Source organism: Dromaius novaehollandiae, chromosome 4 (assembly GCF_036370855.1).
Source record: "Dromaius novaehollandiae isolate bDroNov1 chromosome 4, bDroNov1.hap1, whole genome shotgun sequence".
NCBI classification, from domain to species: domain Eukaryota; kingdom Metazoa; phylum Chordata; class Aves; order Casuariiformes; family Dromaiidae; genus Dromaius; species Dromaius novaehollandiae.
The window spans coordinates 26,924,800-26,941,580 of NC_088101.1; the positions used below are offsets into that span (position 1 = coordinate 26,924,800).

The window sequence follows — 16,781 nt, forward strand, 5'->3', positions numbered from 1 at the left end:
TGTTTCTCTATTAGATACAATAAATCTCATCAAGAAGACTACTGTAAGAATGACTTTTATTTCCTATGATCTTATTCAAAGAGCTGTAACTTTTATTTTGATACAGTTCATTTTTTTCGTGTAAACTCCTATGTGAGCATGTTACTAACCTAAGCTAGTATACTGTTAATCATGTTTAACAACTACTGCCCACAGAGCAGTTTAGCTAGGTGTGACTCTCTCCTGTACTGTTTTTAGTTCAGCTGTTCCTGTTTGAGGTTATAGCACGATTTTATTAGTATAATTAAAACAGTTCTTTTAGTTTGTTTACAGTTTACCGCTATTGTTACTTCAAGCACTACCAAAGGCAGAAAAATGGGCAGTATTTTTTAAACTGATAATTTATTAATTGAGTGTAAGGTATGAAGCAAATACAACACTTCATATTACAAAATTGCTGTGCAGGTTCTACAATTTAGAGTGGGTTTTTTGAGTGTGTAGCTTTTGAAAACAACTTTCTTTTTCTTCCTTCCTCTTCCCCTTACTTGTTGACTGAAGAGTAATTGAGCTTCCTAAGATGTACTGGGACTGGTTTGACATCTTCAGACCTAGCTGGAGTGTTTGGGGAAAGAAGTTAAGGCACTTGCTAGTTTTGTAAAATGTGCCTAATAAGCCTATAGGTGCTGACAGTATCACTACACTTTCAGAGACAAAATTGTGTATGGTGTATACCTCTTGTGAGACCCCTTTCTTTTCTAATACTGTTTAATTAAGCAAAGCTCTGATTTTTGTAGTGACTATTGCCAGAGACTGTGAAAGAAAATGACCAAGGGTGTAGGACTCAAGTGCTGCTACTTTCCTTTTTTTTTTAAGGAATGTACTTTATCTGACCCTTTGTGGGTGTGGCTTATTTACTAGACATGCACTTATGCATATGAGGTAAATTCATTTATTTAGATTAGGGGATTTTATATGCCATTGTTTAATCTGGTATTTTGGGTGTAATTATAACTCCACTTTCTTGTAATTGCTGTAGAAATTGGGAGTAGAGTTGCCTCAAAATGAAAAGTATCTTGTAATATTAAGGAGGAAGTAAATATGCCCATTATTTTGAGAAACAAATTTTGTTTTTCTTTCCAGTTTACAAAGGCTTGGTAAACAGTTGATTTGTATGAAGATTTGAGGAATGAGCTGGGTAAATTTAGCTTTCCAATTTAATTCCTCCGTAAATTCTAGTGAAAATAAGGGGACCAGTGGCATACATTATTTTCCTACTTTCTTCATGACCATATACAAGTGTTTCTTCTCAATGTTATGAAATGCTAGTTCTTTTTTTTCCCCCATCTTTGGATACAAGTTTTATTCTGTTGCTTCTACAAGGTACCCCAGAAGAAAAGCATTAAAAAGGATGGGATAAATAAACAGGCTTTTTTTCCCCCTCTTTTTGTTCAGCCTCAGGACCCGTGTTGCTTAATGTTCTCAGGCACTTAATAAAACACCTAGTGCTTTCATCTTCAGTTGTAGGTATATGACAGACCTTTTACAATTACGCTGTTGTTTCGTTTACTTCAGCTATCTCTGCTAAGCAACTGAATTCCAGTGGCGGAGAGAGGTGGAGAGCCGCATCCTCTGTGGGTGTTATGCCACTTCGTGGCCTGATGCTTCAAAGAGTCAACAAGCTGCTCATCTTCCTTTCTTTTCTTTGCAGAATAAATACACTGTCTTTTCCACCTACCTACCTAAACGAAGTCAGTGTAGTATGGAATCTGTGTATCAAAAGTATATTTTGTGTGTCTTATCAGTCAAGCTAATTGGATGGGCTCCCCCCCCCCCCCCGAGTCTTTTATAAAAGTATGCTTTATGTGAATTTTTACTGACTTTGTTCAAGCAGAGAATTCTTTTCTCAGGGTTAAGTGCTGATGTCTCAGACTGAAGTTAGTTTGTTGTGACTGAAGTAGGTTTAAAATGATTTTGAGCAACTAATTTTTACCAGGCTTTTAGGAATAGCTTATCTGCTGTGCAAACTTGATTGAGTTTGGAATATAGGAAGCAGGCTGGAAATGAAGTGCATCCACCAGGACTATAACAATACTTACCTCGTTTTCTATCACTTATCTCTTCTTCGTATTGAGAGTAATTAATATTACTTTCAATGTTAATATCACTATATTATAACTAATATTATCATTAATATTAATATTGCTGATTAATATGTGACTCAGGTAATTACAACTCAGTTTTTTGGATGTCAGTTAATTGTGTTTCTCCTATAAATAATGCCTATGCGACCAGCTGAAGCAAGTCTGTAGTAATATTGAACCCTCACATCTTCAAGCAAGTCCAGTGACTGCTTTGAACAGGCCAAGTGCTCTATGTATGCTCCTGAAAAGCAGACCTTAAATACTTAAGTTTGGGCATCCTAAATTAGGTATTTGGCCTTTTATCTCTCCATGTTTCAGGTATCTCATTTATAAAAAGATGATTACATATGCCTTTAAAGGAGTGTTGTGAAAATAAATACAAGTGAAAGGTGCTATGATTTTATCACTTCATTGCCACAGAGTCCTCTTCTGTTCCTTTCGTCCTCCCAGGAGGAAATTAATAAATTAATAAATTTTGTATGTATTAACATGGTTTGCAGTAATGAAAGCCATGAGTGCCATACTGAATAGTAAAGGTGTGCTGTTTATTTGGGGCCTTAACAAAAAGAGTTAAGATTTTGGATTATGTTCCAGCTGTTTTACTGGGCTCATTATAAAACAGTAGAGACCTTGAGAAAATACAATAAATAAGTGCAGAGACGTAAACGTGAAGTTCCGGGTTTCCTCTTTCTTTGTCATGTGCTTTCTGTTTTGTATTGGTACAGATGATAAGAGCCTGTTCCCCATCCAGACTTAAGTCTCTTTCTTTCAAATGTAGTACCCTAAGATTTGGAAAGATTTGCCATCAATTCGCAACACTTACACAGTAGTCTTGATCACAAAAGAAAGATTCTTTTCTCTTGTATGACCACAAAATCTTTTTTTCTTTTTTTTCTTCTTCTTCCCTGAAGCCAACTTTATGCTGAAATATGTTGACTTTAGTTTCTCCAGTTCCTCTGTCACTCACAAGTTGAAGGATGTTACAGGCAGCCTGCACATCTGCTTCATAATACAAGATGGCATGTGTTTTGTGTTTTTTAATTAGGGTATTGTGAAAGGCTTAAAGCAAATTGCACTACCATTATGAAATTGAGTTTGACGTTGTAATGTCTCTTCTAAAACAAGGGCTTCTTTAAAAAAATATCCATGCATGATGCTTATTATTCCTGTTTATAGGGAAGCTTCTTTATCATCACTATTGGAAGCAATGTCTGGAGGTTTTTATTTTTTTTAAATCAATTTACTGCTTTCATATTCTTTCCTCTCCGTTCTGTTCCTTCTTATCAAATTGCTAATGCTTTTCCTTGAGACTGTGCCCATGTTTTAGGTCAAACTACAAACTTTTGATTCAGAATATTGAATTTACCCAAATGTAGGTGAGATATGAATGCATTTAAAGCAGTTTTTTTTAAACTTTTCTAGCCACATTTTATTTCAAAGTTAAATACTGAGAGAATAGTATGGATATTCCGGGGGGGGGGGGGGAATAGATAAATTGTTTTTTCTTGCCTACGCTTTTAAAATACTAATTATTGCATAGATGTTACACTGCTCAAAAAGCAAAGCTTAATCAGTGGTATTTAGTTTCACATTCTTTGATTCTTGATGGAAAGCATCAGAAACTTCATAAAGGAAAGGAGATAAAACTACTCATTTTTTGAGGGTTGAATGCTAACATTGATTCGCAAGACAGATTGCCAGGAGTTGGAAGGTGTACTTCCAAAAAACGAACAAACAAGCAAAAAACTTTTCTTCCTGTAGGAAAGCTTGACAGATAAGTCTTGTCCCTTGGACAGTCAAAGGAAACTAATATAAGTAAAATGGTGCTGTATAATTACAAATGTTACTGATCTGAACTACTCCCTGTTAATCATACTTAATTAATATAACCCAATTGCAAGATGATTTATGGATGGTTTGAGTAAGTGCGAAAGATCAGAAGACCTAGTTTTGTGCTCTACGTATAGCAGATAATATGTAGTCACTTTTTATAAGATGATTCAAATACGTCTTAAAGGAAGAGAACTAATAGACTTGCTGGATAAAGAGGTTATGGAAACTTTCCGTAGCTCCTAAAGATTGCATGCAGGTGTGCACTTCAGCCTTGCCTTCCCCTGGTGCAGCGGTTCTGTGCTACTGGCCAGCGCATACGGTAAAGGCCTGTAGGGCACTGACAGGTAGCACCTGAAGAAATGACACATAGAACTGCTTTAAGCATTGATTCCTTAATACAATCTCATGCTAATATGTTTTTCCTCCCTGTGTGAGTTTTGCTCTGTGTTCAAGTATAGTTAAATACTCCAAGGAATTCGCTTTGAAATGGTGTAGCCAAAGTATCAGATTGAGGCCATGAGAGGAGCCACCTGGACTCTGCACTGTGTAGTGTGTGAGGAGGGGTTTTTCCTGTAAAGGGCTGATCAGCTTCTCCCTCTTAATATGGGAAAGCCTGAGGGTATTCTCCTTAATCTGCCTGCCTGTGGTTGCATGTAGCCTCTCCCTAAGCAGATGTGTATATTAGAAGAACTGTAAGGCTGCTACCACTTAGGTGACTTGGTGATACTTTTTTGGTACGTATTTAAGATAACTGGTTGAACATCTTTTTTTTTTCTGAATGAAATATTGGCTTAACGAGGTTCACAAATGATGATTAAAAGCTCTGTAACAAGTTTAACCACCTCTCAACTTTTAGGTATCTGTGCATATCCAGTATACAGCCTAAGCAATTAAATTAATTAGCAATTAAAAACAGGTTTCAGAATTGGTATTCTGGGTTAGGACTCTTTGCTTAGTTGGTATAAGGAGCTGCTTTCTGTTCTCCCTCATTACCTGTTAAAATGGGGAAAAAACTTGTTATATAAACATCCTGAAACAACATGAGTTGTGGGGTTGTTTCACAAAATTCAGTGGTAAACCTGAATTGAACAAAAATAACCTTTAGGGAGTTGTTCAGCTCACTGGCAGAAATAGCACTATCTCTTGTTTTCAGATGGACTGTGTTTCTCATTGTGTGTAATAAATGAGAGGTATAAAATATGTGAGTTATTGGAGGCTAAGCTATAATACTGAGATGATGGATTTTTAATTCACCCGTTAAATAGAATAATTCTCTTGAAATAAACTGACTAATGCTGTTCTGAAGGGAATGTTCTGTAGAACAGATCTCTAATATGCAAATATGAAGCATGCAGTTTGTCTGGTGTTACCTTTTTGTATTTGAGAACGATTAGATTAATATAGATAGGTTTTTATTCATATGTTCAGTTGCTTTTTGACTTAGTGATGTATTATATTTGTTGTATATATTTGTTGGCTTTTATGTGTTGTATAGGGTATTCAGACTACTAAATTTGGAGAACATAGAATTTTTTTTTTTTTTTAAGCAGGCTGTTAGGTATTGTTTAATGTGCTGCATATTCAGTTTTCTCTAAACTATACTGTGCTTATTACTCATTTTGGATTTTTGCCTTCAGTTCTATAGGTGCTGATACAAAAACAGCTTAGCAATGGATCAAAGAAAAAATGATAGTTTTGTCCCAAGTATCACGCAATTGGAAGACTTCCTGACAGAACATGACTCCAATGTAGTTTGGCTGTTAGTAGGTAAGGTGAATCTGTTCTGTCTTGGTTAAATGGTTTTTGTGAGTGCTTTTAAATGTGCTTCTCTGAATGCTGTTACACCAATTTAGAATTTCTTACTGAAAGATATCAAAACGTGAAAAGTTGATTTTTCATTTGTCATAACTGTTCAGTGAAGTATGGCAATGCTACTTAAGTAAATCAGAAAAAAAAAATACAGAATTGCTTCCAACGCTAATCCTACTACATCAGTCAGGAAATAAGTCAAACATGCAAAGGATGATGCTTTGCCACAGCTACCAATAAGACCTCAGTGACAACTGAGCTGGTGATTAAGTGTAATACCATAACAAAGGATTACCATTTCAACACGACAGGCAGGTACATTAACTTCATTATATAAATATGAACATATCTACCATTTAATACAGTTTGAATAGTTTGAATAGTGCTTAGGCCTTAGGCTTTAGGATTTAATGACGTAACTTCTAGACTAAATTGTGTGCCGCAGTAAGCCTTTAAACCTAACCATAATGTACTCAATTATGGGCAATGTGTTCTTGTAAATGTTCCTTTTTTAGGTATGTTGATGTTTTTATAACATGGATGTTGCTGTTTATATTTGTGTGTAGACACTCTTATTTCCTGAATCTGTGAACAGGTGGGACAGGGAGAGCAAAATACTGATTAAGTTGTATTCAAGTTCAGATGAGACTGTTAGAAGTAACTGTGAGAAACTCAGGCTTTTCTTAAAGTAGACAATAGCTGCTTTTGAGCTTTGATCCTGGATCTGGAGAATGAGGGGCAGCAGAGGGAAAATAAGTGTGTGGTTGTTGTTGTTGTGTTTTGTTTTGTTGGCTTTTGAGAAGTTAAACCATATCTGTTGGCTGTTAATACCCTGGAATTATTTTTCAATAGGCCAAATTGAATGGATAGGGCACAGGTGAAATACCTGAGGGTGCATTTTGAATATTATTTATTTCACCTTTAATATTTCCTGTCAGAAATTTTGAGTCAAAAATTGTGTATGTAATCAGGATGGAAGTAAGGGACATCCCCATGCTGATAGCTGCTGATGCTAAAATGTGGAACAGACATGAAGAGAGATCTGAAAACTTGTTCCCCAGAAGCTTTGAGGAGACACTTAAAGATGTTCACATCTTCCACCAAAGAATGGATGTGTTGATTTGCAGCCTGTAGAATTTTTCTTTTCCCCATTCTCCCTCTGTTCACAAGATTCTTTGAGCAAACTATTACTAATACTACTTGGAAAGTAAGTAGCATATAAGCAATTTGATGCAACAATTACAAATTAAAATGAAAGCTTTGCTTAAGCATATTCAATTTATGAATTTGCTTCACAGGAAACTAGGGCAGATGGATCTTCAAGAAATAATCTAGTCCATCCCCATATTTTAAGGCAGATTTACCTGTGTATACTTATGCAGTTCTGGGAGATGCTGATCTTTCCAGTTCGAACAGGTCTCTTGGGATTTTAAAAACAATGTGAACAGAAAAGCCTATGTAGCCTCCAGTTTATTACAAGATTTGGATACAAACATATTAAATTAATGTTTATTAACTGACCCAGTTTTAACCAAACGTTTCTCCTCTGCTTTCATCTACTGAACAAGGACATCTTGTTATAAAAACAAAAAAAAAATGTCAACTACTTGTGTTTTCCTGAAACAGCTAAATAGCTAAACATTGATCCCAGTAGAAGAGATGATGAATTCAAGAAATGAACATATTCTTAAAAGTTTTGTTGCCCAATTCCAAAATAACTTTTTAAAATAGCATGCAGTTAAACTCTCCAGCAGATTGCAGCTTTAAAAGATTTACTTTGCGAAATCTGTGCTCTATTTAGATTACAGATGTAGATAATGACTTATTTTAAGAAAGCTGCATACTCTTTAAATGTGCAACAAGATTTGTAGCAGATTGTAATGTTTTGTATTTAATCTAATTTAAAAGCTTGTTATGATAATTGGTTTAAAACTGCATTCATAAATTTCAGCAGTTTCAGTTCTTGTTGTAATGATTCTGTAGGTGATGAGCTGTTTGTGCAGCATCCCTTTGCAGTAAAGGCTAATTTTGGTTGGTGTTGACTTATTCAGCAGCTGCAAAATTGAATCTCATAACCCTTTCTGTGAATTTAAGCGTTACTGAATCCTGTATTTATAACATGCTGTCAGAAGACATTTTTGAAGGCAAAAATGTAACTTCCGCGATGAGCCTTTTTAACTCTATTAATTATATTCCTTGATTTTAGTGGGTCTATCATTTAGTAGTGGAGACTAAATTTGGTGGGGGGAAACAAAAGGATGCAATTTGGAGCAGAGGTGAGACTGGTGATAAAGGCAGGGGGTTAGGGCCACTGTGCCTGGAAACCGCACTAATTTATTGCCAATTTTGTTTGTTTGTTTTCCCCCGAGTATGATTTTTGTTTGTTTGTTTTCCTCTGAGTATGTCACTTTAAGAGGATGCCTTCTTGACTTTAGCATCTAGAAGTGTCTAGTTGAACTTTAATCTCAAATTTAGCTTGACCGAAATTAGACCCTTAGAGTGTGAGTCCTTCTGCCTTTCTCCCTTCATTGATGGAGGAGCAGCTTACTCATCTAAAAACTGGGTGAGGTAAATACTGTCCTTGGAGTATGCCTTCACTGAATGCCAGTGCCAGTTTCTTTCCTGGAACTTAGCTTTAACCCTCCCTCCCTTGAACCCTCACAAAACTTTGACCTGAGATTTGATTTGATTACATGTCATGTAGCTTACTTGCCTGGGTGTATGAGTTGCTTTAATTTTGGCCAGAGTGGATTCATTTTCCAGTACAAGGTGAAGTCGTACAAGTCATCTTTTCTTTCTCTTCTACCTTCTCCTTCTTGTATTTCAACAAAGCACAGATGATGTTACAAAGCAATGGAGCATGCCACAGACAAAGGTGTAAAAGCTTTAAGGTGCATTTGTTTTGTACTTGACTAACCCAGTTCAAGTGTTTAAACCCAAATACCAGTTACCTCAACTAGTGAAGGCATTATACACATGTTTTTCTGTACTTCAGTTTTCCCATTTAGGGTTTTTTAAATAAAGTATAAAGTATATATAGTTTAAAAACATTTCGTTATGAAGTTCAGTTAGTATAATGGATAGAGTTGCCCTGAATACAAAAATGGCTTTATTTCCTACTTTGTTTTATATTAGATTTATTTGTAATTATCAAGAGGGTGAATTTGAACTAGTCCATTCCCTGCCAGGTCCATTCCTTTTGGGTTTGTCCTTCTGGAAGTTTTGAGAACCCTTATAGTTAGAAATAGGTTATTAGATCTTAATCGACTGAAGTAAAAATTACTTTGGGGATTAGCAGACCTAATTTTTTTTCTTCTTTTTCCCAACAAGTTCCATGCTTGAACTGTTGACAATGTAATATATTTCAGCTAACCCAAGAGCTGATACTCCCCCCCCCCCCCCCCCCCCGGCCAGGGTAATGCAGCATAGGATATTTTTTCAGATGTGGTAGTAAACTTTCCTGAGCTAAGATATGAAAGGCTAGAAATTTAAGTTACAGGTTGGGGTTTGGAGAGTGTTGGCAAAGAAATGTATCGTGACTTCTGTGGGTCCTTTTTGAGTATTTTAACATAATGATTGTGAATGGGATAATGCATGTTGTAATCTGATCCATGAAATTTAACTTCTTCAAAGGTAAGAGATGACAGTTAAATGTGTGGTGACTTTTGGAGGCCCTCTGTAGGTCATATTTTTGAATTGGGGAATGGAAGAACAGTGAAGAATTTACACTGTTCTGAATTTCCCATTTCCTCTTCCCCCACCCTTCTTGCGCTGTCTCTCTCCCAAAACACCTGTTAAAGTCTCAACAGTTTCAGATTTTCCTGGAGAACAGGAAGAACATTGTTGTGCTTTGTAGTCTTGATAGGTAAGGCTTTTATCTAGGTCAGCATACCTTTTTAAATATTTTAATTCATTTTAATCTTTCAACAGCAACAATATTGTCTTGTGGATGGATTATCTACCTAACTTACTATAATTCCCGGAACATTGGACTTATTTTAACATTGGTTCTTAACAGATTATATAAACATGGCTACATCCATATTGGTAAGTTCTGATTAATGTAATGCGATTGTGTGTTTATCTACTGCTTTTCATCATTATATCTTAATTTGCTAAAAGCTCTAGGTAAAATCAAAGTGTTCCTTTATTATAGTAATTTATCAGCATGGATTTAATGTAAAAAGAAAAAAAAGTTTGATATCTTGCTTTTAGGGATAATTCTTAGTGTATGTAGAAACCCCCCAACTCCAAACTGCTACTACTGTCAAAACTTTTTTTATTGAATTCCTCAATATTCTAAAGTAAAATTCACTTACAGATTTTATTCTAAATCCGGTGTACTTTTTTTCCTGTTTAGTCTGTATACATTGTATAAACACAATGTGTGTGTTGTCCTTCATCTCTTTTCAAAGCCCTCCTATCGTAATGATCAGTCTTCTAAAAGGGAAGACTGACCTGAGCTCCAAGTGGAATCTGCCTCAGCTGCTTCTGAAGCTGCGCAGTAATTTGGTGTTGATGGGCACAGCTTCCTACTCTCCCACGCCTGTGGGGCTGGCTGTACTGTATCAGAAGCGTGGGTAGCGACTGCTGGTCTGGGCTCAAAGGAGCACAGTGCAGTCTCAAGCCTTGATTCCTTGATATGGCAGTGTCCTTGCTTTCCAAATAAGCTGTCAGAACAGCTAATTGTGTTAATCCTTACTGGGACTGTAATGTGTAGAATTTATACTGACTAGAACACTTGCACCAAAATCCATTAACTTTTTTTTAAATTTTAAAGCATTTTTGAATACAGCAGGTCAGTACAAATCACTTGGGCACTCGCCCACATTACAGAAATATCTGATGCTGAGTCACAGAGGGCTGTATCCCACAACCTTGCTCTGATTGTGCTTTTAACTTTCTCTGTCACTTATTCTTTCATGCCTTCATCTCTTCGCTTCCCAGAATGACTTTTTTTAAGTTCTGGACTTTTGCAGCTATTACTCATTAGTGCAGTAGAAACTTCAACACCCCCCCCCCCCCCCCACACACACACAAAAGAGAGAGCTCCATTAATGTACTTATGCCTTCAAAATTTAAGAACTGTAATGCAAACTGTCTTCAAATCCAGTTTTTTTTTTCAATAGTAGTATAGCTGAAATACTTACTGGCTGCTACACTTGATCTGTAGGCTTTATTAAAATTTTTGTCTGTGAAATTGCTATTAAGTAAACACAGTTGGAGATAGCTGGCCAAATATATGGTGTTCTTTATAAACTTAATTAGGAAGAAAAACATAACAGTATTTAAATCACATGGTTTACAGTTTGGCTTCAGTCGATTAATGTTGATTGTGTTTTAACAAATCATGTTTTACTTAATTTTTTGTGAGTGAAGTGAAAAGCATTAGGGAAAACATGGATTATTGCATTACATGCTGGTCTTCTCATATGTATTGATTCCTTCCTGCTGTAAACACTGCTTGTCAAAATAATTGGACTGCTAATTGAAAAATTCATTAGTCGGGAATCTTTATTTCTCTAATTACTCTCTACACATTCAATGGCTTAATCCTATAAATGTTCAAAATAGCTTTCCAAAGTCTTTTCACAAACTTGACGAGGCACCTGAATTCTTGAGTGACTAGTCTCTTTGTTTGTATTCTTGGATGATGCCAAACCTGGTACCTTTTAGAGTTGTGTACTTTTGTTGTTGTTGTTGTCGTCGTCTTGTGTGTTCTGAATCTTTGACTTCTCTTTTCCTCTGAAAGTCACTGTTTTCAAAGGGAAAAATCTAGATGTCTAGCAAAACTGTTTCAGGATTATTGAATACTATATTCTCCACATCTAGAAAATAAACTTCAGGCTAATGTCCTGTAAACGCTTTCTTTTGCCATAGGTTCCTTCTCGTTCTCTGTGCTGTCTGGAAAAGTCATGGTTCGCGAAATCTATTACATCACAGAAGACATGTCTATCAGGTAGAGATTTGCTATTGAACATTATCAATTCAAACTTGCAATATTGGGTAAGATTCCCTTAATATTTGTGAAAGAAAACATTTTAGATTTTGAAGGAGAATTATTTTATATTAACACTTTTCACTCCTTAATACTCCCATTCTTAAGTTTTGAAGATCTGTTTTGGCCAAGTGGTTTGCATGTATTTAATGAAATAGAGAATAATCTGTTATGTGAACTGCAGACTAACAATTATTTTGCAATTTTGACTCTTACTGTTGAATTTTGAAAGCCTTGAGAAGACAATGGATATGGGGCTGTATACAGGCTCAGTTAATGCAGTAACCAGTGTAATATTGCACTATGAGACATTAATATTTTGTATGTGTTTAATACTGTTTTGTATGTATTTAATACTGCTTATACAGTACTAAAACTGCATATCTTTGCAGTGTCTAAGGCAGCGTGCCATGCAGCTGCACATAGGAATGTGGACTGTTAATCTTTTAACTTCTGTTTTATCTAATTTATTCAATTTAGAATCCAAGATGGGTTTGTCATATTTCGCTGGTGGAAGATGTACAACCCCAAGCAGAAACAGCATGGTAGGCTTCCCAATAAGTTTTAAAAGCTTAAATTAAGGTTACAGCCTACAGAAAATGTTTCCTTTGCATAATTGTATGTATGTAATTGATCTGTTATTGTGTACCTGAAGTACATTGAGCAATCTGAAGGTACTGTTTTTCTTAACTGCTCGATGTATATTAATGGACTAGTACAACACAGTGCAATACATATAGGATTAATTATCAGGGCCTTTCTTGAGACGAGCACCATTAACCATAACAGCAGCCTTCATTAACTGTAATCCAAACATAATTGATTCTGTACTGAAGTTTTAAACTGGGATAAATTATTAGTGATTTAAGAAATATTCTGGAAACTATTGTTAGCTTTCAAAATTGACTGTTGTGTTGTCAGTATTTTAGCAAAGGTGTTACAGTAAGGGATGTTCTTTAGTGTTTGATAACCGTGTATCTTGGTGACATCTGGGGTCAGAGAAGTGGCGAAGTGTGGAAAAGCTCGTTTGTTTTTCTTTTTTATCTATGGCTGGAATAGGAGGCCCATCACCTGATAAGAGAGATTAATTGTAGCTGCAGAAGTGTTGTGAGATGCCATGAACAGCCTGTTATACGTACTTAGACACTTAAAGGATTAGCATCTCGTCTTGTATTGACTCAAGTCCTGCCTCTTTCGGCTTTTGAAGCATCATAATTCCTTTATTAATACCAAGGGGTCATGGCAGATCACCGCCAGAAATCATGGCCACTGTCCCTAGCTGAGACTAGGGAGGAGGGCACTAACTGGGGAAGTCAGTATGCTTTGGAGGGTTCCCCCCGCCCCCAAAGTGTTCTCTGAGGGCGTGAAGCTGTTTAAACTCATCAGAAGGCTTGTACAGTTGCTGCTTTGTCAGCGCAAACTCTGCAGTGGTAGACTGCTGGGTACCTGTGCTATGCAGGTGTTTGAGATGCCTTTCAAAAATATTGAAATGTGTTAGAAGTTGCTTGTTTCATTTTAATGATCCTTCTAAGGTGATGTTATTCAAGTTCTCTTTGCCATAAGAAGACTCATTCAGAAAATGGAACCTAGTCATAAAGTTAATTAGGTTCTTTTAGTCACAGGTTATTGTCCAACAGTTTTCATAGAATTTTCTTCATTTTCTGTTTAATGCATTTCTCTAGTGGCTCACAGAATGAAAAATTAACTGAACTTAGTGCAGCATTTATGTCTGTCTTCTGTGGTGGTATTTTTGCTTGGCTGTATTACAAGGCTTTAACTGCTTCTGCTGGAATTTAAGACAGCCTAATTTGTGGGCAAATATTCCAAGTAGTAGTGGAGGTCAGCAGTGTATAGGTCTGACAAAGTAGTCTGAAGAAAATACTCTCTTAAATTATTACTTTTTTTTTTCCTGGAAAAAATAACCTTGCTTGCTTTACACTTTTGATTATTTAGCAGAGATGCTTTCATTTTTGACCTTAAAGGAAAAATAAAATTTTCAATGGTTCTTAGTCTATTGTAAGTACACTCTTCCTCGTGCGTTGCCAGGAATATCTGTACCTGAGCAAATTGCTGAGTCCAACAGTAAATTTCATCTTGAAGCTCCATGCCTTTTGTTCAAGCATTACTCTTGCAACTGTTCCTAGAGAGTGACTGGAAAACCTGCAGTAGCTAGACGTTACTGATGCATAGCTTTGTTTTGGGTGTCTTATAAAAGGTAAAACAAAATACAGCTGAGCTGCTCCTAAAGGAAAAGGGGTAGCCTGAATCTGGGCATTCTGATACTATTAAAAATAAGAACCCACCAGATTCTTACAAAACCACAAACCTTAAATCTTTTAATATTTTTGCTTGAAAAAACACACTTTTGAGGACTTAGGTATAAGAAATAAATGTTAGTTTCTGATTTGGTGTTGTGGGGTTTCTTTATTTATTAATTTCTGTTCTGCAGCTGAAGTGCAGGGTGTCCCTGACCATAATGTAAAATGCTACGGTAATGGGAATTTTGACATTAATGGTGGTGACATACTTAAAGCCCTGTTAGTGCAACATACTATGGTGTGATTCTTTTTTTCTGTGAGATATTAAGAGTATTAGAGGAGGGTTGTTTTTGTGTGAGAAGGCAAAGCTGGTGGAGGATCCTGAAATAATTGGAGGCCTCGCTATGGGAACTCCTTTTCAGGTCATTCCAGGTGAGCATCTGTGCTTGACAGCGACAGATTTGGTAGAAGGCTTTATTTGGTAATCTAGTTTTCAGTGCTATTAGAACTGTAAGCAAGAGGCTGAACTTCAGCACTGGAACGTTTTTAATTTCCTAAAAGCTATTTTCCTTAATTTGTGTTTGAAGTTTGTATATGTCCCCATCTCCTGAAGGAATGTGCTGAAGGTTGCCTGGCCTATTCCCCACAGGCCTTGGGGACGGAGAATGAATAGAAATTCATTCATGTATTCACAGGTTCTAGGACTGGAAAGTGCTTCCATGGTCATTCAACTTAAGCTATAGAATTTTCCTTAGAAGTGAGAAAAGTCATCTTTTTAAAAGATTGAGTGATATTAAGTACATTGCATGTTCACTAAGTTATTCCAAAGTAAAACTGTTCTTAAAGGTGGGAATTACAGATTCAACCTTGATTTAACTTCAGCTCCCGACTTCTTACTCCTCTCAGTACGAACAACCGAGTGTTCTTCCACGTGCCTGTGGAATCCGTGCGCACTTTATCAGTGATATTTCCCTGATAACTTATCTATTCAAATAGCTTCTCAACCTTTTTCCTGATAAACTGAAGTATGTGGTAGTGCCTGCCAGTCACTGCTAACTTGCTAAGGTCCACTGACTTCCCAAGTTTTGTGAGGTTACTCAAAGAAACAAAAATCTGAGAGAGAAGCAGGGTCTGAGGTCTGTTGGAAAAGGATGTAGGTTATTAGGAAAAAAGAGGTCCAAGGATACTCAGTGAATGGCTTACTACTCTTTGGAGTCAGTGCTTTGCAAGTGCTTTATGTTGTCCTCTTCTTGTTGAACTCTCTAATCAAAGGGTAGATTACAGTGAATGGTGCGAGGAAGCATGGCTATTAAACCTTTGTGTCAGGGAAAAGGAAAGTAATAATGCTTTGCATTCTGTTTTTTTACATGTTTGCTCTAAAGCTAAGAGATCTGTTTTGTCATCAGATATAATTCACTTTTTTGAGGGGATGGACATGGACATATCAAAAATAACGCATGCCTCATGGGAATCAAAGTAATCAAAGTAATGTTGCTGTCTTGTAATGTTGCTGTCTTGCAGCACTGTAATTTAAGCATGCTTCTCATAAAGAGTTAATCTGTGTCACTTGCAGAAGAAAGGATTTGAACTGCAGAATGTTTGGGTATTTATTATTTATATCCTATAGTAAAGTTGCATTTGCTGTTGTGTTTTTTAAAAGTTCTTAAGTTTGACCTAACAAGTGCAATCCGTTTGTCATCATGGCACTATGTTTATACTATATTTGTATTGTCATACTGATGTTTATCATACCAGTGTTGGAAGAGCTCCATAAACAATGTCAAGTATGTGTATTATCTTCCTTGAATGTGAAGTTAAGCCATTCTGGGACTTGAAAGCAGGTTTGTATGTACTTGAGAAATTAAAGTGATTTAGGAACAAAGTTGGAGGAATATGTTGCCAGTAAGGCGCACCCCAGATGTCTTGGCTTAGGTACCACAGTGAAAGTATCAGTTCGCATATTGTAAAATTGTAGTACAAATTGAGAGGCCCTTTTGGGAGCGGAAACACCCTTCTTGAGAACCTCTTCTTCTACCTTTTAAATATTGTCAGAAGTGACTTGTTTCATGTTCCCATTAGCTTTTGCTAGATAAGTCACAGCTGATCACATGGAAATCCTTTGGCTTTCTTGACTTTCTTGACTAAGCTCTTAAAGAAACAAAGAAGCAAAAATGCTCTCAAATCCAATGATGAAATCCTCCTTACTGCTTCCCTGTACACACACTTAGCTCACTCTAAGTTACAGAAAGGAGTAATGGTTGCTAATTCATATGAACACTTAATGACTGTATTTCATTTTAAAATGCAGAGATTATATCTTATAAAACTATTGATGATCTGCCATATTTAGTGAGAGTATTAATATTGAATTGTCTGAGTGGGTGTGATATAAACATTTGAATAATTCTGAGTTTAATCAAGATGTATTATTTCTTTATAAAACTCTGCAGAAGGCAAATATCATAACCTTGGCTGCCTCAGTTGCCTTGATTTTCAACAAATACTGATAAAACTTCAGTGTTTTGGTAGCTTTTAGCACATGTCCTTTTATAAGACATACGTGCATGCTTCTTTGTATTAACTCTGTGATACTCAGGTGTTTTTCTCTTTACTTCCTTGCCTTTTCAAAAATGTTTCAGGCAGATAAATTGATGCGTGGTGAAGAGATCAAATCTGATTTTTATGATTGGGAAGAAGAAGAAAAATAGGGTTTTTTTAAATCTCTTTTAAATGAAGGAATTAGTGCATGTAATTTTGTTTAGT

General features: G+C 36.2%; 1 protein-coding gene across 11 annotated transcripts in view; it reads left to right on the forward strand.

Annotated features, from left to right (window-relative positions):
- Positions 1-16,781, forward strand: part of BLTP1 (bridge-like lipid transfer protein family member 1) — a 126,717-nt gene that overhangs the window by 2,720 nt on the left and 107,216 nt on the right. For all 11 annotated transcript variants that reach the window (XM_064510654.1, XM_064510656.1, XM_064510662.1 and 8 more), the window contains exons 2-5: positions 5,591-5,720; positions 9,693-9,809; positions 11,643-11,721; positions 12,241-12,305. In XM_064510654.1, coding sequence (XP_064366724.1) covers positions 5,624-5,720; positions 9,693-9,809; positions 11,643-11,721; positions 12,241-12,305 — 358 coding nt within the window. In that variant the 5' untranslated portion in view covers positions 5,591-5,623. The remainder of the gene's footprint in view (positions 1-5,590; positions 5,721-9,692; positions 9,810-11,642; positions 11,722-12,240; positions 12,306-16,781) is intronic.